The sequence below is a fragment of the Brassica napus genome, chromosome C1 (assembly GCF_020379485.1).
Source record: "Brassica napus cultivar Da-Ae chromosome C1, Da-Ae, whole genome shotgun sequence".
Lineage (NCBI taxonomy): Eukaryota > Viridiplantae > Streptophyta > Magnoliopsida > Brassicales > Brassicaceae > Brassica > Brassica napus.
In genome coordinates this window covers 15,202,677-15,227,316 of record NC_063444.1, presented here as the reverse complement: position 1 = coordinate 15,227,316, position 24,640 = coordinate 15,202,677, and the positions used below count along the sequence as shown (strand labels likewise).

Below are 24,640 nucleotides of genomic sequence, written 5' to 3'. Positions count from 1 at the left end.
TAACTACACGATGTATATGATAATACAACACATGTACGAAGTAAATAAATATATGGTGTCAAAATCCCAATTGGTTTTAATTGATTTTAATGAAATATTTTGGAGTCAATTCGCAATTAAGAAACTTAACTCCGATTAAGGCAAAACCCGACCGGACCCAATGCGTAAACCCGACTCGACACAACCATTTTCCCCCAAATCGATTTCCTTAGGGTTCCAACCCGAAAAAAATTGGAGATTTCGAAGAAGATAGAAACTGAGAGAGATTTCAGAGTCAGAGAGAGTGATTGTAACTGGGTTTGGTCTAATCGATTGAGTTTTGGTCTAATCGAATCCGAATGAGCTAAAAGAAGAAATATGGCGACGACGAGGTAAGAATCTTTGAACCCTTGCTTGTTTACTTCGATGATTGGAATCAATCGATGTCTTTACGATGTTCTAATGATATTTTTTTGATAATAGTGATTCAATATCAGTGAAGATTAACGGCTTCCACTCGGGTGTGTTCAAAGCTGAAGATGGGAAGCTAAATTATGTCGATGGTCTTTTGGAGCAGTTTGAAGTCAATGGTGATGCTGCTTATGAGGAAGTTCGGAAGATCATTGTTAAGATAGTTAGAGTGGGGAGAATGTGGTACAAGTTACCATTTGAGGATATATCAGAGAAGAAGGAGTTGCTTGAAGAGACGAGAAAACCAAAAAGAAGATGAGTTCTAATGGTCGTTGGTACGAGGAGCTTGATGTCTTCATAGAGAAACCTGAAACTGATGTTCTTACTGGTGATGGTGTTGTGGTGGATGCAGTGACTGGGAACGAACCTGTTGATGGTGACTAGTTGGATGTTGAGCAACAAGATGATAATTCTGATGGTGATCATGAAGGAGGAGAGAGTGAAGATGAGTATCAAGCGAGTGATGAATCTGATAAAGAAGAGGATATTGACAGAAATTTTGAAGAGGATGTTGAGATGTTTAGGGATGAGAACTATGATGAGGAGATTCCAGACGAGGAGGAGGTATATCCTGACACGGAGGAGTTATCTGATGATGAAGAGGAACAAGCTGAGAGGATGGCTAATAGGGGTGAATTAGATGGTGTTTTTAGTCTTAGGCAGACCTTTTACAGCGGTGAAGAGTTCAAGAAGCAAGTGATCAAATATATTCTGAAAACGAGAAGAAATATAGTCTTCAGCAGATGGGAGAAGACAAAGATTGGTGCTAAATGTGGTGGTAAAGGATGTGTGTGGCGTATATACTGCTCATTAGAGAGACCCATCAAGAAATGGATGGTGAAAGTGTATGTTAACACACATACGTGCCATCCCACAGGGAAAAGTAAACTCATCAAAAGCCCTGCCATTGCTGAAGTTATGTTGGAGAAAATCAGGAAGGAATCTGAAATGAGTGCTCCAATGATTAGAGAAGAGTTTAGGGATAAGTTCAACATCATAATCTCTCCCGAGCAGGCCAAGATTGCGAGGCGTATTGTTCTTGATAAGCTACAGGCCGAGTGCAATGAGCATTTTGCAAGGCTAAATGACTATGAGATGGAACTATTACGGTAATATTTTTATTTAAATATACTTATGAGTAACTGTTTCTTAATATTGTTCTTGATAAGCTAAATGTTTTCATTTATTTTTTTCAAATGCAGTTCAAATCCTGATAGCAAAATAAAGATCAATACAACAACAAAACCAAATGGAGCGAAAGCATTCCACTCCATGTATATCTGCTTTCACCAAATTCGTGTGGCATGGAAGGAATATTGCAGGCCGGTTATTGGATTAGATGGGACATTCCTCAAACACAGCTCTCTTCAAGGACTGATTCTCATTGCAATAGGAAGGGATCCCAATAACCAGATATGTCAAATAGCATGGGCTGTGGTCAACTCTGAGAGCAATGATAATTGGCAATGGTTTATTCACAGGTTGAAGATTGATTTGGGTTTAGGCATGGGTGATCTTGTGACAATCATTTCAGATCAGCATAAGGGATTGATTCATGGAGTTACAGTTGAGTTGCCAAGAGCTGAACATAGAGCTTGTGCTAGGCACATTTATTCTAATCTGAAGAAGAATCATAAGTCTGATACACTGAAGCCACTCTTCTGGCGTATTGCATGTAGCTACAATGAGGCATACTATGAGAAGAGTTTGGATGTTTTCAAACAGTTTGATCCATTAGCAGCTGACGAGCTTTTGAAGAAGGATCTTTCTACTTGGTGCAGGGCTTTTTTCCGGATAGGTTCGTGTTGTTCTGATACACACAACAACTTCACTGCGTCTTTCAATAGAACTTCGAAGATAGCAAGAAAGAAGCCTTTCATTCAGATGCTTGAGTTGATTAGAAGAGATGCAATGCAGCGGATAGCTACTAGATGTAAGACAGCGAAAGATGAGACGGGTCTCGTTACAAAGAAGGCGAGAAAGGAGGTTGAAAAGTATTGTGATGAAGCTAAGCATTGTTATTCTTTGCCTAGCACAAGTGGTGATTATGAGTGTGTTGAATTTGAAAATGGTTACAGTGTGAATTTGCCATCTCGTAGCTACGCTTGTAGGAAATGGGACTTATCTGGAATTCCATGTCGCCATGTTGTATCTGTTATCCGTGAGAACGGTCTCGAGGTTGAAGATTTTATTTCAGATTATTATCTGACATCGAAGTGGCAAGGTCTGTACATGAATGGGTTGAGTCCTGTCAATGGCCCAAAGTTTTAGAAGAAATCTGGTGCAGACCGTATTGAAGCACCGCCATACAAGAGACCTCCTGGAAGACCAAAAGGGAAGGCAAGGATCAAAGGAATGAATGAATCTCCCAAGAAAAATGCGACCAAAGTTGATCGAAAAGGAAGAATAGGTCATTGTGGTCTATGTGGTGGTGAAGGCCACAACTCAAGGAAGTGTCCTCTTGAGGTATATTTCATTTGAAATTGTCAATCTTTTGTCTTTGTTGTGTTTGATTTATTCAATTTTCTTGCAGTCTGAAGAAAGCAGAAAGCGTAGGCGCCTCAACATGGAACAAGCAGCTCAGGAACAAGCAATTGAGGACGTTTCCTCAACTGCACCACCTGCTACACAAGCTTAATTTGTCTATGCTATGTCTTTTTTGAACTTCTACGGCATTACTCAGATATGTCTTTATTTTGAATGTTTATTTATGATGAATCGCCTTTTTTGAATGTTTATGTATGATGAATGTTTAAAACTAATGAGATGAAACTCTATTTTTAATGAAATACCACTTGATGTTCAAAGCATTACAAAGATGTTCAAACCATTACAAAGATTTATAAGGACAATACATGTCTAAAGCATCATAATAAGAAAGATTTATCGCTTAAGAAAGCTGTTAATGATGTCTTTTTCTGCCTCTTCTTTCTTGACCAAATCACTTCGAAGCTCAGAAATTGTCACTTTCAGTTCCGCAATAATCTTGTCCTTCTTGCGAATTTGGTTTCTCACTTCAATCAAAGCTTATTTTTGCCATCCAAAAGCTTCTTCCTAATCAAACCACTGAAAAAAATTGCATTCACCTTTCCGCTAACGAAAACGAAATTAAGAATTTAGTAAGGAACACTTTAATTCAACATATCAGAAAGCACAATTGTTGTACCTTGTATCGTTCACATCCATAGAACCTTTGACCCGGATTTTTGTCAGTCCAAGCTTGAGATATCTTTGCCGGTAGCCCACAAAAAGAAAGCACACTGCCTGCAATTGCCTTGCTTCGTCGCCTATTGTTGGATCCGCCACCCAATTCCATCTCTCTTTCTCTCTCTGTTTGAAATAGATCTTATTTTCCAGATATGAACCCTAATCTTCGAAATTGGGGATTGAAACAAGAGAAGTAACAAGACACGAGTCGCGGGTGAAGGAGTTGGCTCGGGTTTTGCCTTAATCGGAGTTAAGTTTCTTAATTACGAATTGACTCCAAAATGTTTCATTAAATTCAATTAAAACCAATTGGGATGTTGGCACCATATATTTATTTACTTTGTACATGTGACATATATTATCATATATATCATGTAGTTATAGACACATTTCAATACTCTGGATGGTTTTCACCGTATTATACTAAAACTGAGAAATTGTTTTCCAAAAAAAAGAGAAAATTATGTAACTGGACAGTTTGGCCCATAACCTCCAGGCCCATGAGCGTGAACAAGCCTTGTAGTTTTGGATCAAAGAAAAGGGTAATTCAGGTAAATCTAAAATAATCAACTTTTCTGAAAGGAATCTGTCGTCTGAAACGCCATGTTGCCGACGTATAGTATTTTACCGACACCTGCTGTTAGCTTTTCTTCATAATCGTTTATTGATGTCACATTCATGTTTCACTCTGTGAATTTTTCCTGTAAAGTAGTGGTATTAAGTATTAACCAATTAAAATATCAAACTTTTATGCTATATAAAAAAGAATGAAGACTTCTTGTTGTGCGTACGTACTATATAGCATAACTTTTTAACTTTTCTTTTGACGAAATTATAACTTTTCCAACTACTACTATGTAATAAAATCTATAGCTCAAGAAACGTTAGATTCTTTCATCCAAATGAACCGATAATATTAGATTTAGAGTTGTCACCTATACACGTTGTACATGAACTAATAAGTGCAATATCTACTCATATCTGAAATTCCAAGAGTTATCTAGTTGCAGCTGAATTACATAACGTTAGTTAGTGGTTAATACATTGAATTCATCAATACCAACTTTTATTTTTTTAAACTAGCAGATTTTCATAGAAAAGGACTCTTAAAAACTGGAATATAACACTTGGGAATAGGGGAAAAACATACAAATACAATGGATCCGCTTGACCTTTTCCGAGTTTTTCGAAGAGACAAGTTCACAAAAAAATAAATTTGCTTTACCTCCTCCAATTAAAAACAAAATCAATTAAATTTTCTCTACGATTTAAATTAAAATATTCAATATTTATTTCGTAAAAAATGTTAAAAAGCAATAAATAAAGCAACGGATGTGATCGCATAAGCTCGGTGAATTAAGATCCAATCAACGGCCCCACATTCATCACACTCTCTCTCTCTCTCCAAACAACAACAGAAATAGAAGTAGCCACCGGCGAGAGCGACGGGGGAACAACAGAACGGTGACTTACGACAACTTAAAGCTTAACCCATTATTACAACAAAAGGTCTTTCTCTTTCCTTTCTAATCTCTGTCTGCATGTTCTTCTCTGAAAAAAAACTCTAAAAATCTGGAATTTGTCTACCATTTACCGAAAGCTTCAGTCTTTATTATAGCTTGTTATTCACTGATAGTGTTTGTTTTCTTAGCTCAAGTCTCTGAAAATAAATAAATAAAAAATGTTTGGGGAGATGACCAACGGTGGAAGAATCCGGCAATCGTTTCCGGGAGCTAGAGATCTGACGAGCACTGAAGGATCTGAGTATGGTCCCGTTGAGTTCACCAGAGAAGACGTTGACGCTCTTCTTCATGAGCGAATCAAGTACAAGAGCAAGTACAACTACAAGGTCTCTCTCTCTCTCTCTCTCTTTCTTAGATCTCTCAGTTTCATGCAATTTTACTAGAACAAGTCTATCTATCAAAAGAGTTTTCCTTTTTTTGTAGTTTAGTCTCGACATTGTTAGTTGCTTAATCTATAAGTGTTATGCTTGGTTTTGCAGGAGAGATGCGAGAATACTATGGACTATGTGAAAAGGCTTAGGCTTTGCATTCGATGGTTTCAAGAGCTTGAGTTAGACTATGCGTTTGAGCAAGAGAAGTTGAAGAACGCTATGGGGTTGAACGAGAAGCATTGTGCAGACTTGGGTGTGTTACAGAGCTGGTTCTTATTATGGACATTTGGGATTTAACAAAAAAAAAGAAAACTTAACGTGAATGCATTTGCTTGCAGAGGTTAGTTTGAAAGAGAAGGAAGTAGAGCTGAACTTGGTTATCCATGAGCTGAGGAAGAATTTTTCTTCTGTTCAGGTGCAACTTGCCAAAGAACAAGCTGAGAAATTGGTAAGAAATGTCTAGATTCTGGTTAAAAGTTCGTCTTTTGTGGTTTTCTAAGTTGGTTTTGTTCTTGTTAAGGCTGCAACTGGTTCGCTTGAAAAAGAGAAAGAAGCAAGACTTGCGGTTGAGAAGTTGCAAGCTGCTCTCACAGAAGAGCTGGGGAAAACGCAAGGAGACCTTCAAACAGCTAACCAAAGGGTGAGGAATCTCTGAAAGTTTCGAATTGAGAAATGGTTTGTTATAGCTGACACTGAATGTTTTTTTTCTTCTGTGTTTCAGATTCAAGCTGTGAATGACATGTACAAACTCTTGCAAGAGTATAACTCCAGCTTGCAACTATACAATAGCAAGATCCAAGGTGATCTTGATGAAGCCCATGAAACTATAAAGCGAGGAGAGAAAGAACGGACCGGCATTGTAGAAAACATTGGCAACTTAAAGGGTCAGTTCAAAGCACTGCAGGATCAGCTTGCTGCCTCAAAGGTGATTTGAATCTGCAGTTTATTCAATCAAAGAGAGAAAGCTCTTTGTTAGATCATGGTATGACCTGTGTGTGTCTTGTTTTTCCTTAGGTGTCTCAAGAAGATATCATGAAGCAAAAAGATGAATTGGTGAACGAAATTGTTAGTCTCAAGGTGGAGATTCAGCAGGTCAAGGATGACCGTGACCGCCATATTACAGAAGTTAAAAATCTGCAAGCTGAAGCGACCAAGCAAAATGACTTCAAAGGAACCATAAATGAGCTTGAGGTTTATTTTCATCCTTGACTGCACTCCTGTATGTTCCAAAAAAGTATCTAAATGATTATGTGTTCTCGTTTTCTATAGAGTAAGTGTTCTTCTCAAAATAAGGAGCTACAAGAGCTACAAGATCAATTAGCAGCTTCTGAGAGGAAACTGCAGGTCTCATCACATTCTTGAGTTCAACACATTTAAATGAATATTTATATGAAAATGTTTTACATTCTTATTTCGTATTTGTTCATGTTTGGTTAGGTTGCGGATTTGTCAACCTTTGAGAAAATGAACGAGTTTGAAGAGCAAAAGGAAAGCATTATGGAGCTGAAAGCTCGCTTAGAAAAAGCTGAACTTAAACTCATCGAAGGAGAAAAGCTACGGAAGAAGTTGCACAATACCATACAGGTTAAAAATTTTGTCCATTTCCCTTGTGTGTAATGTTGAGTTAACTTGGCTGATTCTGAAAACATTTAAATGTTGCAGGAGCTGAAGGGAAACATACGCGTATTCTGTAGGGTTAGACCTCTATTAACGGGTGAGAATTCTAGTGAGGAGGCCAAAACCATTTCCTACCCTACATCTCTGGAAGCACTTGGTCGTGGCATTGACTTGATGCAAAATGGTAATGATAAAATTTGATTCTTGAAATAACAAAAGAAGAAAGAGACTCATTTGATGTTCTGCTATGGACAGGACAAAAGCATTGTTTCACATTTGATAAGGTTTTTGTACCTAATGCATCACAAGAAGATATCTTTGTAGAGATTTCTCAGCTTGTTCAGAGTGCTCTTGATGGTTACAAGGTACTTATATATTCTCTATCTGCTCATTTTCATATACTGTCAAACAAGTTAATCAAGCTACAGAATAATAATAAAAATAATAATAATGCTATGTTTCATTGTATATTCTTGGACTGAGGCTGATATTAAAACATTTTCAGGTTTGCATTTTCGCATATGGACAAACGGGATCTGGAAAAACATATACAATGATGGGCAGGCCAGGGAACCCTGAGGAAAAAGGACTGATTCCTCGATGTTTGGAGCAAATATTTCAAACGAGGCAGTCTCTTCGATCACAGGGTTGGAAGTATGAGTTGCAGGTAACAAATCTCCTAGGGACTTAGAGATAGATAGTGTACATATTGATTCTGTTATGTGTTTATATGATAGGTGTCTATGTTGGAAATATACAACGAAACAATTAGAGATCTCTTGTCAACAAACAAGGAAGCTGTGAGAGCAGACAATGGCGTTTCTCCTCAGAAGTATGCAATCAAACATGATGCTAGTGGGAACACACATGTTGTGGAACTTACTGTTGTTGATGTTAGAAGCAGCAGAGAGGTTTCCTTTCTCTTAGATCATGCAGCTCGGAACAGGCAAGTATCTGTTTTGAAGAATTGTTCATCTTTGAGTGAAGCTGCTAATGATGCAAACTGTTTCTTTAAATTCTGTACAGGTCTGTAGGGAAGACAGCGATGAATGAGCAATCATCTAGAAGCCATTTCGTTTTCACCTTAAGAATCACTGGTTTTAACGAGGTACTAATTGAGTTTCTTACTAGAACAACATGAGAGGTTTCACCTAAACCAAATCCTTTTTCTTTTTTTTTTTTTTTTTTCTTACAGAGCACAGAACAACAAGTACAAGGTGTCTTGAACTTGATTGATCTTGCCGGTAGTGAGCGTTTATCTAAGAGTGGATCAACCGGTGATAGACTAAAAGAAACTCAAGTAAATATCTTAAGAAAATGAATAACACAACACATTCTTTAGAGGCACCTCATGAATAATGATTCTTTTCTTCTTGTTCAGGCAATCAACAAGAGTTTATCGTCTCTAGGCGATGTCATATTCGCCTTAGCCAAGAAAGAAGATCACGTACCCTTCAGAAACTCGAAGCTCACTTATCTTCTTCAGGTAAAGAAACAAAATTACATGATCATTTCACCATCTTATCATATGTTCGAACAGAAATGATATTTTGTCGAATTCTGTTATCAGCCTTGCTTAGGTGGCGACTCGAAGACGCTAATGTTTGTTAACATCACACCGGAACCTTCCTCGACTGGTGAGTCTTTGTGCTCCCTCAGATTCGCAGCAAGAGTGAATGCTTGTGAGATTGGAACTGCACACCGTCAAGTTAACAACAGGCCGTTGGATAATCGTCTTAGTCTTGGATGAGATTTTCTCCTCCAAATCCAAAAACAAGAGAGAAGAAGTTATGTTGATACCCTAAACGTGGTTACTACTTGACTTGATGTTGGTGCTTAATCTGTATATAACTTGTATTAACCTTAAGTGTGTCTGTTTTGTCTGTGTGGACAAAATCATATATTATGTTCTGAAATCTTGAATAGACAAGCATTAGATAAACAATATTACATTAATCATACTATATATGTTTTTGTTTTTGTTTTATTGTTTTTAATCAAAAATCATACTATATTTGTTAAGTGATCCGTTTCTATCATGTACTATGGCTGTGATGACACCATTTAGTCTTAAACTGAATACATTTATATTACTGCTCAACGTTGTTTTTCTACTAAAGAGGCTTTAAAACATAGGAAATCGTTATATTATAGTGGATACATGAGACTGCGATCAAAAAGAGTTTGAGTATCTGATCAAACCAGATTTGAGTCATTGTTTGATCCCAATAGATGATAGTTTATAGTTGGTCTTGAAGGCTTAATAAGACTTTTAGTCTATCATATGTTCATTAGACAACTGCTTCATTTTGGATAAGATTAATTTGTTTTTCTTTGGGTCGTATCTGTCGTTAATTATCACTTTTTATGAAGTAGCAACAGTATAAAAAAACTTCTCTTTTATTACCGTCAACGGAGTAGTTCTTATTACATTAGCCTCGAACATTTTAACGTACATTATTTATGGAACACACACCATGACTATGAAGTGTTAACATACATCAACAACCACATTCATCACCGCGGTATATACATTCCCGAGGATTTCGTTTGGAATCTAGTAGTAGGGCCCAGGCGTGGTCTTCTGGAAGGGACAAATGCTAACTTGCGGGATGTTGCAAACTCTAGGTAAGTGCGTAGCGGTCTGGTAGATACGGCTAATTACTTGCTGCAGCTGCTGTCCCTGCTGTCCCTGCTGTTGTCCCTGTTGTCGAACCTGTTGTTTAACGGCTTTGGATGCTCCTTTCAAGGTTGGGCAAACGCAAAGTGGCTCTTCCTGATGGAGCTCGTTGCAGCACTGCTGGAGTAGCGGGGGCCTCTGTTGTGGGCCCTGGGGGTTCTCCATGTCGTCTTCAAAATCAAATTCACCGTCGAGGGTCCAGCTTGGACCACTACCAGACTGCATTGCCTGCTTGTGGAGCCATTGCTGGCAAGCTCTTAGGTGTTGTGCTTGCTGAAACTCCTTCCTACATTTTGGAATCCTAAATGGACCGGCTGGGTTTGTGGCATCATCTTCGTCGACTTCCACAACCGTCCTGTAGACGGAGGCATTGGTGAGAAGGAAGAAGAAGGCGAGAGTTGCCGAGACGAGGAAGAGCTTGTTCGCCATTTGTGTATGTTTTTAACCTTGTTTGTAATTATGATGATTTTGATTTGAGTAAAGTGTGAAGCTGAGGACGTAATTTATAGGTGAGAATGGAGATTTGCATGGCGATCACGTGTAATAATGCATGCATGTGTGTGTATCGCTGTGAAGTGAGTGACAAGTGACGAACAAAAACAGTCATCCGCATCTGCATGTTATGTGTAGCTCATGTCCTCGCATGATATCTTATGAACGATTATTTTAAAAAGGAAGGTAAAAACTAGTGCTGGGCAAAATGCCCAGACCCGAAGAACTGAATCGAAATTTATCTGAAAAGTAATACTATACCTGAACCGAATCTGATTAAATATCCAGATGAAGTCAAAATTTTGGTATTTGAAGAACTCGAAACCAAACTTATCTGAACTGAAATATTTTAGGTATCCAAAAATATCCAAATATATATTATTTATCTAAATACATTAATTTTTTAAATCTAATATCTAAAACTATACATTTTTGAAAGTGTCTAAAATACCTAGAAATATATACAAGCAGCCAAAATCCAAAATGGCTAAAATATATTCAAAATACCAAAAGTACTCAAAATACGTAACAATTTTTCCTTCCAAATGTCAATAACAAAACAATTTTATTTTAATTTAGATATTAAGACATAAACTATTCAAACTTATATGCTATATGTTATTTTATTTTTGGACTTTTAGAATTTTTAAGTATATATTTTTTATTTTATTAAAGTAATTTAAATGGATACTGAACCGGAACCAAACCCGCAAAAATCTTATATAAATTCAAACCAAAATGTATAAATACCCGAGTGAAGTTTAACTTTCTAACTCCAAAAATTTAAAACTCGAATAAATACAAAATCAAACCCGAACGGATATCCAAATACCCACCTCTAGTAAAAAATTACTTCATAAAATAGAAAACCCTTATTAAGTTGGTTTAAAATGGGACGAAAGTCTATATACATATTTGACTTATTCTTGGGTTCGCCCCCTAGGGCGAACCTCTAGGTTCACCAACCAATAGGATTGTGTTATTTCAAATTCGATATCTTTTATTAAAAGAAACAAAGTATTATCAGGTTATATTATATATTTAAAATAAAAAATAAATTAAAAATAGTAGTAATTACAAAAAAAATACTTTTAACATCGTCAAGAAAAAACTAAATCCTAATCCTTAAACCCCAAATCCTAAAACCTAAACCCTTGGGTAAATCTTAAACCCTTGGATAAATCCTAAACTCTAAATCAAAAATATTAAACACTAAAACGCTCAAAGGTTTAGGGTTTAGGATTTATGGTTTAGGGTTTTAGTGTTTATTGTTTTTGATTTAGAGTTTATAATTTATCCAAGGGTTTAGAGTTTCGGATTTAGAGTTTAGGGATTAGAATTTAGGGTTTAATGTTTTGCTGACGACGTCAAAAATATTTTTTTAAATTTTTTTTCTGTAACTACTATTTTTTATTTTAAAAATATAATATAACCTGATAATATTTTGTTTTCTTTTCTAAAAAATATCGAATTTAAAATAATGAAATCCTATTAGTTGGTGAACCTCTTGAGGGTGAACCCAAGAATAACTCTACATATTTTGCAGGTACTGCGGTGCGGTTGAATTATCGCTTGAGTCTTGGATGTGATTTTCTCCTCCAAGGCCAGAAACAAGAGAAGAAGTTGTCTTGAAACCTAAACGTGGTCACTACTTGACTTAATGTTGGTGCTTAATCTTTATATAACTTATATCTATATTATATCTATCTTATTAAAGTAGAAGTACTTTAAGTTTTTGTTTGGTAACATAGATAGAATTTAAAATTAGCAGAAACATAGTCCACACTTTGGACTGAAGCGCATATAGCAAAGAAACAGAGGATAGTATCACAGGTAGAGGTTAGTCATTACCGTTAATTCCAGGTAGATGGTGTTTCACAGATGGTTCCTGAAAAGAGAAAGACGTTTTCTCCGGACATGGTTGGTTCAGTACTTTAGAAGGTTTTGATGGGCAGATGAGGGCGAGGAATGTTCGGGCTAGTCTATCTCCTCTCTATGCGGAGATGGAAGCACTACTCTAGGCAATGGAATGTATGAGGAATTTACGTCAATTTCAGGTTACGTTTGCAATGGATTGTTCTCAATTGGTGAAGATGGTTTTGGAATCAGAAAAATGACCAGATTTTGCAAGTTATTTAGAAGATATTAAATTCCTGAAAGAAAGTTTTCTCCGATCAGAGATTGTCCATGTACCAAGAACGCAAAATACAAAGGCGGATAGCCTAGCACGTAGTGTCAGAAAGCAACCGTCTTTCGTCGTTCACATGGATCAACATCTCCCGGCTTGGTTCACAGAGTCTGTATGAGTATGTATATACGTTGATGACAAAAAAAGAAGATAGAAGTTAAAAAAATATATAGTGTTGTTTGGAAACATGAATAACAATATATTAAAGAAAAAAAGTAAAGGGCTTACGTTATCAAGAAAAATTGGGAATTCATTATATTATGAAAACAATATATATGAGTCAGCTTTAAAATATACGAAAATGGCTAGCCCAATCTAATTACTTAAAAATATTTTTGTCTAAAATAATCATAAAACAAAATTTAAATTTTATAGACATATTTCAAATCAAAATATTAATTTAAAATTAATTTATCTCAAAAATTGATTCAAAAATATACATATACTCAAAAATTTATTTTACTAAAATGTTTTTTATAACCATTATAAAAATGTTTTAAATTATTTAAGAAAAATTCAATACAAAGCAATTTCAATCACCAACGTAAATTATGATTTTTATATTTCATATTAAGTTTTAAAAATATAATATTTATAATTATTTATATGATGATACATATAAAATACTATTAATTATATGATTACTTATATGATGGTAGGTAAAAAACACGATTAATTATATGATGAGACATATATTATATTTAATAGTGACATGAAAAAATAAATAACAACATATTTTTGCAATATTATATCTTTTATCTTATTAAAGTAGAAGTACCTTTGGAAATGCTTGGAAACAAGAATAACATAATTAAAAAGAAATATAATGTTGTGTGAAAATATTAATAACAGTATATTAAAAAAAATAATGGGTTTATGTTATTAAAAAAATTGATGTCCATTATATTTTTATAAATTATCTGTTTCGACCAGATTTCAAAAATGACTCAATCTAATTACTTTTTTTTGTGCAACTGATCGAATCTAATTAACTAAAAACATATTTTTCTAAATTAATCATTAAACAAAATTCAAAACAAAAATTGATTCAAAAATATACATGTATTCAAAATTTAATTTTTACAAATTTATTTTTCAACAACCATTATAAAATTGTTTTCAATATATATATAAAAAAATACAATACGAAGGATCTAATAGATTGAGTAAACATTCTTTCTAATTTTTTTATGGACCACCGAAATAGAATTAAATATACAATACTATAAATAACTATAATATTTGGGTTATAATATCAAATAAACAATGAAACAAAAATATTAATATATGAATGTATTAGTATTCCTTTATTCATATTACAAATACAATAATAGTCAAACTTTAATATATAACGATACCATAATTTTTAAAATAGTTATGAATTTTATAATGTTCTTACAAATTAAAGCAAACACCCGTACGGACGCACGGATCAAGATCTAGTTATTATTAAAATTGAAGTATCTATTTGATATTGTTTGAAAACATGAATATCATTATAAATAAGAATTTTTTGAAAACATGGATAATAGTATAAAAAAGAAGTATAATGTCTTTTTATTAGTTTCATTAATATAATTACATTAATTGTCTTTCCATATTTCACTCAGTTTAACAATTTCATTAATTATATTATCTTATCAATACATCACATCATTAATTATATTACCATAATAATAATATAGCAGATTTTTATTTATTAGTTAATTAATATTAATTTTGTGCCAATTATAAAATCAAAAATGTAAAATAACTGAGTTTTTCATATGTTTAAACTTTCGGTTTAGTTTGTTTTATTAAAATTTATTTATTTATTTTAGTTTCAATCGGTGGAAAATTACGAAGCCAAAAAATAATTCAAAGACATGTTTTTATGAATAAAATAATAACTTAAATCAATGTAATAAAAATGTATTACATTTTTTATCACTTAATTTTTCAATCCATATAATTATTTTACTAAATAAAAAACTCTTTCTATTTCACTTAATTTAACCAAACACATAGAAATAATCATTTTTATTAGTTTATAAAATCAGTTAGAGTCATTTTTATTAGTTTATAAAATCAGTAACGCATGAACATTGGCTATCCAATTAAGTACGGGCTGTTCTTTTCGGGTATCGCTTTTTTTTGAAATTAGGTCCCACTTGATTATAAATTTATGTGTGGATTTTGAGTTGGGTTCTTCTCGGTATGGATGAGTTTGGTAATGATGTATATAAACCTAAAAATATCTAAATTACAAATGTATCTGAAATCGATTAGGATATTTGTACCAAAAATAACAATATTACCCTATTCGGTCTAGATCATTTGAATACAATTAGTTATATTAAGACCCATGTAAAATATATAACATTAATTATGAAAAATAAATATCAATGTATAAAAATGTAAGAATCAATATCCGCGCAGATGTGCGGATCAATCTCTAGTTAACCTTAAGTGTGTCTGCGTTATCAATGTGTGGACAAAACATCACATTAATGTTCTAAATCTTGAATAGACAAGCATTAGATAAACAAAATCATTATATTTGTTAAGTGATCATTTTTTATCATGCTATGCTGTGATGAAAACAACTATATCACTACAAGAAAAAAAGTTTTTCTTAGCGGGCGAAAAACGCTATCTAATGATACGATAGCGGTTTATGAAGCGCTGTATCATCGTCCGTCATAGTAGGTCAAGCACATTAGATAGCGGTTTTTCGTGATGCTATCTTATTGTCATATATTATAGCATTTTTTTGTATGCAATTAAACATTTTTTAATAGTGTTTGTTTTTTGTTATTATTTATATTAAAATTATTTATTTTATATTTATTTTTAGTAAATTATTTAAAAATAAAAACATAATTAAAATTAATTCATAGATTTAAAATTTCTTTATTACTTAAATTGATTTATAATTAAATTGGATTACAAAAATATAAAAATAAATCTAATTAAATAATAAACCAAAAGCTAAACTAAGCTTTAACCTAATTACTAACTAAACTCCGCCGCACAACCACCTTCGTTGTAGTCTTCATCTTCCAATCCTCACCCATCGCACCACCACCTTCGTCGTTGTGTTCTTCCATGCGCTTCGTTGTCGCATCAATCCATGCACTTCGTTGTCTTCTTCATCTTCCAGTCCTCACCCGCCGCACCACCATCTCTGCTCGCGACCACCTTAACAAACAAAAAAGTCATATTCAACATAGAGAGAGAGAGAGAGAGAGAGAGAGAGTACCGCGAGTGTCGGAGTCGTCGACCACCTCAGCCGCGTCTCGCGGCGGAATGAGATTTGTCAGTATCGTGAGAAACATCGATGCTTAGCCTCTGCTTCTAGATCTAGTATTCTTGATAAGAGAGAAGAAGATGAAGAAAAGATAAATCGACAAAGGGAGAGAAGATGAGTCATGGAGCAGAGATCTCGCGAGGGTAGAGAGAAATGGAGCAGAGATTGGCAAAGAGAATGAGGGGGCTAGTAGTGAATAAAGCCTAAGGAGAAAGAGATGAGGAGATGAAGTTGTCTAAGAGAATGTGTCGAAAGATATGAGATCTGTTTGCTCAAAAAATTCCAGAACTGAATAAAAAAATAATTTTGGTCCATTGGATGAGGATCCCGTCATCTGACGGTGAAAAGCTCAATCCTTGTGCTTATGAACTAACCAATAGGAATTTTTTCTTTTAGTTGTTTTACTTTATTTTCACTTTGGACAGTAAAGTTTATTTTGGTAGTATTTTGGTTCTATATCTTGTTGTACATCGACAGATTTTTTTTGTTTCTAATCTTTCTTTAATTTTAATGTTTATTATAAGTTTGATTAAAATTCTATGTTTAATTCATTTAAAGTAGATATGTACATAGTTCTAAAAACTTGAATTTTTTCAGATTTAAATTTAGATCTTAACTCTAAACATACCCTAAACTCCAAAATTCAAGATTTGCAAAATACATACATATATATATATATATATATATATATATATATATATATATATATAAAAGTTAAGACTAGCATGTGGGTAAAAATTGTACTGTATTAAATTTTAGAAAAGTTTGATATGAATTTAGATTTAAAGTTTGGAGTTTAGAATAAAGTTTTGAGTATAGGGTTTGAGGGTTAAGGGTTTGAGGGTTAAGGGTTTGGAGTATTGATTTAAGATTTGAGATTAACTTTTGAAAATAGTAATTTTTTAGTTTATATATTAAGATATGAAGTTAAATTTAAGATTTAATGTTAAAATTTTAGAATTTAAAGTTTATTTAGAGTTTAGGGATTGTGTTAAAACTTTAGGGTTTAAATTTAGTGTTAAGGTTTTTGGAGGCAAATAAAATATAGTGAGTAGGAAAGCGAAACAAGGGTGAAAGGAAAAATCAATTATTTTAATTATGCATTGCGTTTCAAAACTGAAAATGCTATGTATACTAGGTTTAGAAAAAACATTTACGCAGGACCAATAGGGGATTGGCTCCGGGATAGGGGTTCCTCCTAAAATCGGACCAACCAAAGATAGTATTTGCATTTTCACAAACGCTATCTAAAAGTAAGAGGTATGTCAACAATAGCACAATCGAAAAAAATGCTATACTAGTCTGCTATTAAAACCCAAATTTCTTGTAGTGCTAATCTTAAACTGAAATACATTTATATTGCTGCTTATCGTTATTTTTCTACTAAAGAGGCTTTACAACATAGGAAATCGTTATATTACAGTGGATTCATGAGAATGCGATCAAAAAGGATTTCGAGTATCTGATCAAACCTGATTGAGTCATTGTTTGATCCCAATGGACGATTTGAACCCTTTTTTTTTTGGCAAAAACGGCTTAATTAGACATTTAGTCTAACATGTTCATTAGACTACTGATTCATTGTGAGTATATTAATTTGTTTTTTTGGGCGTATCTGTCGTTAATTATCACTTTTTAGGATGGAGCAACAGTATAAAAAAAACTTCTCTTTTATTACCGTCAACGGAGTAGTTCTTATTACATTAGCCTCGAACATTTTAACGTACATTATTTATAAAACACACACGATGACTTTTTAGTGTTAACATACATCAACGACCACACTCATCACCGTGGTATATACACTCTCGAGGGTTTCGTTGGAATCTAGTAGTAGGGCCCAGGGGTGGTCTTCTGGAAGGGACAAACGCTAACTTGCGGGATGTTGCAAACTCTAGGTAAGTGCTTAGCGGTCTGGTAGATACGGCCCACTATTTGCTGCTGCTGTTGTCCCTGCATTTGTCCCTGTTGTTGAACCCGGGATTTAACTGCTTTGGATGCTCCTTTCAAGGTTGGACAAACGCAAAGTGGCTCTTCCTGGTGGAGCTCGTTGCAGCACTGCTGGAGTAGTGGCGGCCTCTGCTGTGAGCCCTGGGGGTTCTCCATGTCGTCTTCAAAATCAAACTCACCGGCGAGGGCCAAGCTAGGACCACTACCGGACTGCATTGCCTGCTTGTGGAGCCATTGTTGGCAAGCTCTTAGGTGTTGTGCTTGCTGAAACTCCTTCCTACACTTTGGAATCCTAAATGGGCCGCCTGGGTTTGTGGCATCATCTTCGTCGACTTCCACAACCGTCCTGTAGACGGAGGCATTGGTGAGAAGGAAGAAGAAGGCGAGAGTTGCCGAGACGAGGAAGAGCTTGTTCGCCATTTGTGTATGTGTTTAACCTTGTTTGTAATGATGAGTTTTGGTGTGAGTAAAGAGTGAAGCTGAGGAGTTAATTTATAGGTGAGAAATGAGATTTGCATGGCGATCACGTGTAATAATGCATGCATATGATTGTGTGTGTGTGTGTGTGTTCTGTGAAAGAGAAGCTCTTAGGTGTTTGAAGTGATTGACAAATGACGAACAAAAACAATCGTCCGCATCTGCATGCTATGTGTGACGCATGTGTAGTTCATGTCCTGGCGTGACATCTTATGAACGATATTTTTTTAAAAAAGAAGGTAAAAACTTAACTTCATAAAATAAAATAAAAACATTCATTAAGTGGGATGAGAGTCTATATACTCTGGAGGTAGTTGAAAATATATATTGGGAGCTTAATCAGAAATATTGAGTTAAAGTTGATATATATAGTCATGGTCAAAATTAAATGCGTCTCATTCGATATGTAACTAGGATAAAACTTGCACCATGCGCATGATAAGCTTATTTGTATATAATTTGTATATATTATCGATAATTTTTTATATATATTTGATCATTTTATTTCTTTACAGAGAATAACTTTTAATTTTACTTTCTTTGTTGGTTGTGGAAGAAAGGCAATGGATTCATGGTCATCAAAGCTTATGTCTTTTAATTTCAGAGTTAAGAAGAGGTAAGGTAGATTTTCTGTCTAAGTAGATTTGCTTTTAATGGTGAGCATGATATTGATTACGTGATTTAGAAAATGGTTGAGAATTAAATGAACTTTAGTTTTGATATTTAGGTTGCGTGGTTGTTTTAGCGTATACACTAAGTGATAACCCACGCCATACGCGGAGTGAATGATCAAAAGAAATTTTTTTAAATAATTTTACAGATATTAGAAATTTTAAAGTTATAGACAAAAATATTAGATCTAATGATATATATGGAACGAAAGTGTGAATATAATGTAATCTTAAGTGTTTTTTTTGAAAAATATTGTTTTTTTTTTGAAAAAGATTGTTTTTTGTAGTTGGTTATGTGTAAATTAGATATATTTTATGTAAAAAATATATAATAGTATGCAATAACTTTTATTAATTTATTATGAATTTAAGACAAAACAAAACATAGGAAATATAATTATTGATTTCATAAATAAAATTATGATTATAATATTTAAAACATAAGTAATAGAAAAATAAAATACGAAAGAAACAAATTACAAGGAAACAAATAAAAAACTGATAAAGGGTCTTCAGAACTTCTGGTTTGCAATCCTATAGAGAGAAATAACTAAGAATTAGTTTACCGAACAAAACATACATACTTAAAAAATTCACTAAACGAACTGATATACCACTTTCTGAAACGGAGTTAAAGCCAACCATTTGTTTGCTCCAGAGAATGTTTTGATAATTAGGAAGTCGAGAAGAAGTGTGTGGTGAGTCGATGAATTTTAGAGAACATATATTTATATTAAGAAGGCAGCGCCCATGTGATTAATGATACACTGTAATTAAATATATTATTACATACTCTAGAACCTCTATAAATTAATACTCAATAAATTAATAATCTCTATAAATTAATAAATTTTGCCGATCCCAACTTGGGTCGGTTCAAAATTTGACACAATAGATAAAATAATAAGATAATAATTTTTTAGAAAATTCTATGTAAATATATGGTCCCATTAAAATTATAAATTAATAATTTCTATATATACATATTTTATATAAGTAAGAACCTACTATTATATTGTTTGTTTTATATTCACAATAGAATTATCTTTATATTTTCTTAACACTTAATAAATTTTGATGAGATTTAGTAATATTATATCTAAAAGCACATTTAACTTCTATGCGATATATATTATATACACCAAATAATATAATAAAATTAATATAAATGTGAATTTTCAAAAAATAATAATTAATGTTTATACACTAAAATCAAATATTTTTTTTTATCTTAGAATAAATATATCTTAAAATAAAAAATCTAAATAAGGAAACTTTTGTACATTAATATCTCTATAAATTAATTAAATTTCAAAATCTCAACATTATTAATTTATAGATGTTCTACTGTATTTAATTTCACATAACTTGGGCTCCAATGGTAATCGTAACTTACCTAAATTTTGTAGACACTATAATCGAACTTCCTTTTATAAATTACAATTGAACAAAATAAATAAAATTCACGATTGTTAATTGATTCGAATAATTTGAATCCACAATATAACTTCCTTATATACAACATATTAATAGTTGACAAAATTTTGTAACCATAATCGACTCCCTATTATTACCAAAATTTTATAAAAAATAATGGCGGATTTGATTCAAGTATTATTACCAAAACGTTACCAAATTCGTAATTTAAAAATATATCAAAGTTATTAGAAGTTTCCTTTTAACAATCATTAATTACGGTTGTCCTTGCAAATCACGTTTCATTAAGAGATAGAACAACTAAAATTATTAGAAGTTTCCTTTCAACTTTCATATATATCATATATATTGCAACGTTATTAGAAGTGTCTTTTTAACTTTCACCCAGATTTGAACAAAGTTATTGCAAATCATGTTTCTTTTTAATATTAATAGTTAGACGTCGTGATTTCGTAGCAATCATTAATCATGGTTTACAATTACAATTATGATAAGTCCTTAAACGGAGTTATATGGGCCATCGTGATTTCGTAATAGTTAGACATCCCCTTGTTACGATAAGTCCTTAAACGAAATTAATTTGTAGACACTATAGTTAGACATTTTTTTGAATTAGACTATAGTTAGGCATTATACTTATATCACATTTATATATATAATGTCTAACATATTATAAAATGCTATATGATGAATACTTGTAAAAACGTGTGCATATATTTTTGTCTCACTCTATTTAAATATTAACTATAATAAGTATAATTTATAACATATGTTAGAGTTCTGCTAACATTGTGAAGAGATTATAATTTTAACGGTAATATTTTGTTACATTAAATCCGATACATATGCACATAATGGTATAATCCGAATCATTATAGATGGTCCACATACACGTGTTATAAATTATACTTATTTTAGTTATATATGTATCGGATTATACCATCTACAAAATCGTTATCTCATATATAATTAACTTTGTGGACCGGATCTGGGAATAAATGACTATACGCCCGTAAGTTTGAATTATAATGAAAACGCATTAAACATGGACGTCAATGTTTTGTTAGTCATTGTAATGAAGAAGCTTACAGTATATTAGTAAAATTATAATCAAATGATCAATGGCAAGCAATGACAATTATTGTAATTAATCTAGTTAACAAATGATTTTTGAATATAAGATGTGAGAGGGTTTATGGTGCTGCCACGCAGGAAATGACAATTTTGAAAATAACACATGAACTAAAAGTTAATTATCTATAATGCTCCTCAAATAATAATAAAGGGATATTGATTCTCTTGTCATTAAAACTTTAACAACTTAAAACTTCTCCAACTTCAAACTTTAAACTTGCCATTAAAACTTTCCATTAAAACTTCAACAACAAAAAACTTTAACAACTATAAACCATGACTCCAAATTTATTTACTTCTCCAAAACTATTTCCTTCTATTTTGTTCTTTCTTTTTAGCTTTCAAAACCTCTTCTCCAAAACTCGTATGGATCCTTATATTCAACAATATAGCTTTCAAAACTTCTTGACCAGTCAACAACCAAACACTCAATGGAATGAGTCAGTCTCTGCGTCTGTCCCTCATGAGCCTTATTAGTCTGTCCCTCGTGAGCCTTATCAGTCTGTCTCTGCGTCTGATGCCTCTGTTTTCTGTTCATAATGGAATGAAGATGGCAATGAAGACGCAGAGACTGTGTCTGACCGTAAAGAGAGGCATAAATGGTCACCAACAGAAGATGGTGTGCTGATAAGTGCTTGGTTGAACACTTCCAAGGATGCAGTGGTTGAGAATGAGCAGAAAGCAAGTACGTTTTGGAAACGAATTGCTGCTTACTATACTGCAAGTCCCAAGCTCGATGGTTTGCAGCCCAGAGAGACAACAACTGTAAATCAAGGTGGGGGAAAATCAATGAAGCCGTGTGTAAGTTTGTTGGGTGCTATGAAGCTGCAACGAAACAGAGATCGAGTGGACAGAACGAGAATGACGTCTTGAAAATGGCTCACGAGATTTACTTTGATGATTACAAGAAGAAGTTCACAATGGAGCATGCATGGTTGGAACTTCGTTATGATCAGGAATGGAGTGGAGCTTCTTCTACTAAGGATAAAGTTTAGTCTAAAAGAAGGAAGTTGGATGCCCAGACGACACAATCATCATCCTCTGTGCAAGATGGCCATGGAGAGGAAGCTATGGGTCGGCCAGTTGGGGTTTAAGCAGCAAAGGCAAAAGGAAAAAAACCAGTGAGGAAGCAAGCTACTTTGGAAGAGGAAGAGAAGGAGAGGAGGGAATTTCAGAGCATCTGGGAGATTAGGCAAGCGGATTTTGCTTTGAAGGAAACTCTTAACAAGCAAAAATTGCTTGATAGCCTCATTGCCAAGACTGAACCATTAACTGAACTCGAAATTGCCTTAAAAAACAAGCTTATTAATGATATGTTAGTTTGAGTCTTATGATTTTTGTGTTGAAATTGCCAAGTATGTATGTTGTTTGTGTCTTTATGATGTTTGTGTCGAGTCTGTTAGTTAATGGAGTCTGTATTAGCATGAAATTGTGTGTGTTCTTCTTTTGCTCTCTCTCGTTGCTTTATGCTTGATGTCGAGTTTGTATTAGCATGTGACATATTAATGAAATTGTGTGTGTTCTTCTGTTGCTCTCGTGTATTGTACTGAGACGTGTGTGTTGTTCTCTCGTGTTGTACTGAGACTTGTCTCGTGCTTGTGCAGGTAAAGCGACAATAGCATGTGACATAAAGAAGACAAGAAGAGCGTGTGACATAAAGTAGCATGTGGATCATCCAGTGCATTGACAGAACAAGAAGACAGGAACATGTGACTTGTAAAGACAAGAAGACAGTACAAGAAAACCAACGTGCTGCATAGCTGGTTTGCAAGTTGTAAAGCAACTTGTGTTTCCTTTCTAAGTTGTGTTTCCTCCGAGTGTAAAAGAACATTTCTCTTCTACCATTAAAAAAAAATTTTCCTTTGCTTCTTTTCTTTCCGAGTGTAGAAGAACAAGTTTGAACCTCTTTTATTTGTTTACCCCTCTTCTCTTTCCATTGTACAAGAAAACAACATCAAACATTTCTCTTATACCATATTAAAAAAAAATATTTCCTTTGTTTCTTTTTTTTCTGAGTGTAGAAGAACAAGTTTGAAGCTCTTTTATTTGTTTACCTCCCTTCTCTTTCCATCGTACAAGAAAACAACATCCAACATTTCTTTTATACAAAAAAAAAAAAAATTCATTTACCATTTCTCTTCTAAATGGCTTCTTCTTCTAATAATAATTACGAAGATATGATGGAGGAGAGATTGGACCAAATTTTCGATCAACAATTTGAAAATCTTCTCACTCGTTATGAAGATCGTCAAGAAACATCAACGCCAAAAAATAAACGAGCATACATTGAAAGACAACGAGAACAAGGACACATGCAGTTATGGAACGATTATTTTAGTGAAGATGCAACATATCCTTCGCACATGTTTCAATGCTGTTTTCGAATGAACAAATCCTTGTTCAGGCGTATTGTTGATCGACTCTCCGCTGAAATATCATACTTTCAACAAAGAGGAGATGCTACTAGAAGGTTCGGTCTCTCTCCGTTACAAAAGAAAATGGCAGCAATTCGTATGATGGCATATGGTTGCCCAGCTGATGCGGTCGACGAATACCTCTGACTTGGTGAGACTACCGCGCTTTTATGCTTAGAACATTTTGTTCAAGGAATCATAAATTTATTTGGAGATGAGTATCTAAGAAGACCCACTCCAGAAGATCTTCAACGACTACTCGATATTGGAGAGCTACGCGGATTTCCCGGGATGATAGGAAGCATTGATTGTATGCATTGGGAGTGGAAGAATTGTCCAACCGCATGGAAAAGACAATATACACGTGGATCAGGAAAGCCAACAATTGTTCTAGAGGTTGTAGCTTCACAAGACCTCTGGATATGACACGCGTTTTTCGGACCTCTAGGCACATTAAACGATATCAATGTTCTTGATCAATCACCAGTTTTTGATGATATATTACAAGGTCGAGCTCCGAAAGTTAACTACACTGTCAACGGACACGAGTACCAAATGGCTTACTATCTCACATATGATATTTATCCAAAATGGGTTACTTTTGTCCAATCTATTCCACTTCCGCAAGGTCCAAAAGCATCTTTATTCGCTACACTTTAAGAAGCTGTACGTAAAGATGTCGAGCGAGGTTTTGGGGTCATGCAAGCTCGATTTGCCATAGTAAAAAATCCACCTCTTTT

General features: G+C 33.8%; 4 protein-coding genes, 1 long non-coding RNA gene and 1 pseudogene across 5 annotated transcripts; 3 read left to right on the top strand and 3 right to left on the bottom strand.

Annotated features, from left to right (window-relative positions):
- The first annotated feature begins 152 nt into the window (after positions 1-152).
- On the top strand, positions 153-3,815 carry LOC106360515. Its single transcript, XM_048744281.1, has 3 exons — positions 153-371; positions 463-1,559; positions 1,653-3,815. Exons 2-3 carry the CDS (start codon positions 967-969, stop codon positions 2,719-2,721), a joined length of 1,662 nt encoding a protein of 553 aa, XP_048600238.1. The 5' UTR covers positions 153-371; positions 463-966; the 3' UTR covers positions 2,722-3,815.
- Positions 3,816-4,971: 1,156 nt separating this feature from the next.
- Positions 4,972-9,155, top strand: LOC106445688 (kinesin-like protein KIN-14M). The gene is made up of 17 exons (XM_013887293.3): positions 4,972-5,166; positions 5,309-5,506; positions 5,660-5,804; positions 5,890-5,999; positions 6,072-6,191; positions 6,273-6,476; positions 6,566-6,742; positions 6,821-6,895; positions 6,989-7,135; positions 7,214-7,352; positions 7,424-7,533; positions 7,674-7,835; positions 7,906-8,114; positions 8,195-8,276; positions 8,364-8,468; positions 8,550-8,654; positions 8,739-9,155. The coding sequence occupies exons 2-17, from the start codon at positions 5,339-5,341 to the stop codon at positions 8,916-8,918; spliced, it is 2,238 nt and encodes a 745-aa protein (XP_013742747.1). The 5' UTR covers positions 4,972-5,166; positions 5,309-5,338; the 3' UTR covers positions 8,919-9,155.
- Positions 9,156-9,552: 397 nt separating this feature from the next.
- On the bottom strand, positions 9,553-10,334 carry LOC106445681 (napin-like). Its single transcript, XM_013887279.3, has one exon. The coding sequence runs from the start codon at positions 10,275-10,277 to the stop codon at positions 9,726-9,728; it is 552 nt and encodes a 183-aa protein (XP_013742733.1). The 5' UTR covers positions 10,278-10,334; the 3' UTR covers positions 9,553-9,725.
- Positions 10,335-15,628: 5,294 nt separating this feature from the next.
- LOC125580167 lies at positions 15,629-16,405 on the bottom strand. The gene is made up of 2 exons (XR_007317910.1): positions 15,770-16,405; positions 15,629-15,708 (listed from the first exon to the last, which is right to left on the bottom strand). It is a non-coding gene; the product is annotated as an uncharacterized LOC125580167 (long non-coding RNA).
- A 1,066-nt stretch (positions 16,406-17,471) lies between these two features.
- On the bottom strand, positions 17,472-18,248 carry LOC106445672 (napin-like). The gene has a single exon (XM_013887268.3). It carries the CDS (start codon positions 18,185-18,187, stop codon positions 17,645-17,647), a length of 543 nt encoding a protein of 180 aa, XP_013742722.1. The 5' UTR covers positions 18,188-18,248; the 3' UTR covers positions 17,472-17,644.
- Positions 18,249-20,143: 1,895 nt separating this feature from the next.
- On the top strand, positions 20,144-23,592 carry LOC125580166 (annotated as a pseudogene).
- The last annotated feature ends 1,048 nt before the right edge of the window (positions 23,593-24,640 follow it).

Excerpts from the sequence above, each read along its gene's own strand:
- LOC106360515 (XM_048744281.1), top strand. The coding sequence starts at position 967 with ATGTTTAGGGATGAGAACTATGATGAGGAGATTCCAGACGAGGAGGAG. Across the intron at positions 1,560-1,652 it reads TATGAGATGGAACTATTACG|TTCAAATCCTGATAGCAAAA; the intron begins GTAATATTTTTA and ends TTTCAAATGCAG.
- LOC106445688 (XM_013887293.3), top strand. The coding sequence starts at position 5,339 with ATGTTTGGGGAGATGACCAACGGTGGAAGAATCCGGCAATCGTTTCCG. Across the intron at positions 6,000-6,071 it reads AAGAACAAGCTGAGAAATTG|GCTGCAACTGGTTCGCTTGA; the intron begins GTAAGAAATGTC and ends GTTCTTGTTAAG. Across the intron at positions 6,477-6,565 it reads ATCAGCTTGCTGCCTCAAAG|GTGTCTCAAGAAGATATCAT; the intron begins GTGATTTGAATC and ends GTTTTTCCTTAG.
- LOC106445681 (XM_013887279.3), bottom strand. The coding sequence starts at position 10,277 with ATGGCGAACAAGCTCTTCCTCGTCTCGGCAACTCTCGCCTTCTTCTTC.
- LOC106445672 (XM_013887268.3), bottom strand. The coding sequence starts at position 18,187 with ATGGCGAACAAGCTCTTCCTCGTCTCGGCAACTCTCGCCTTCTTCTTC.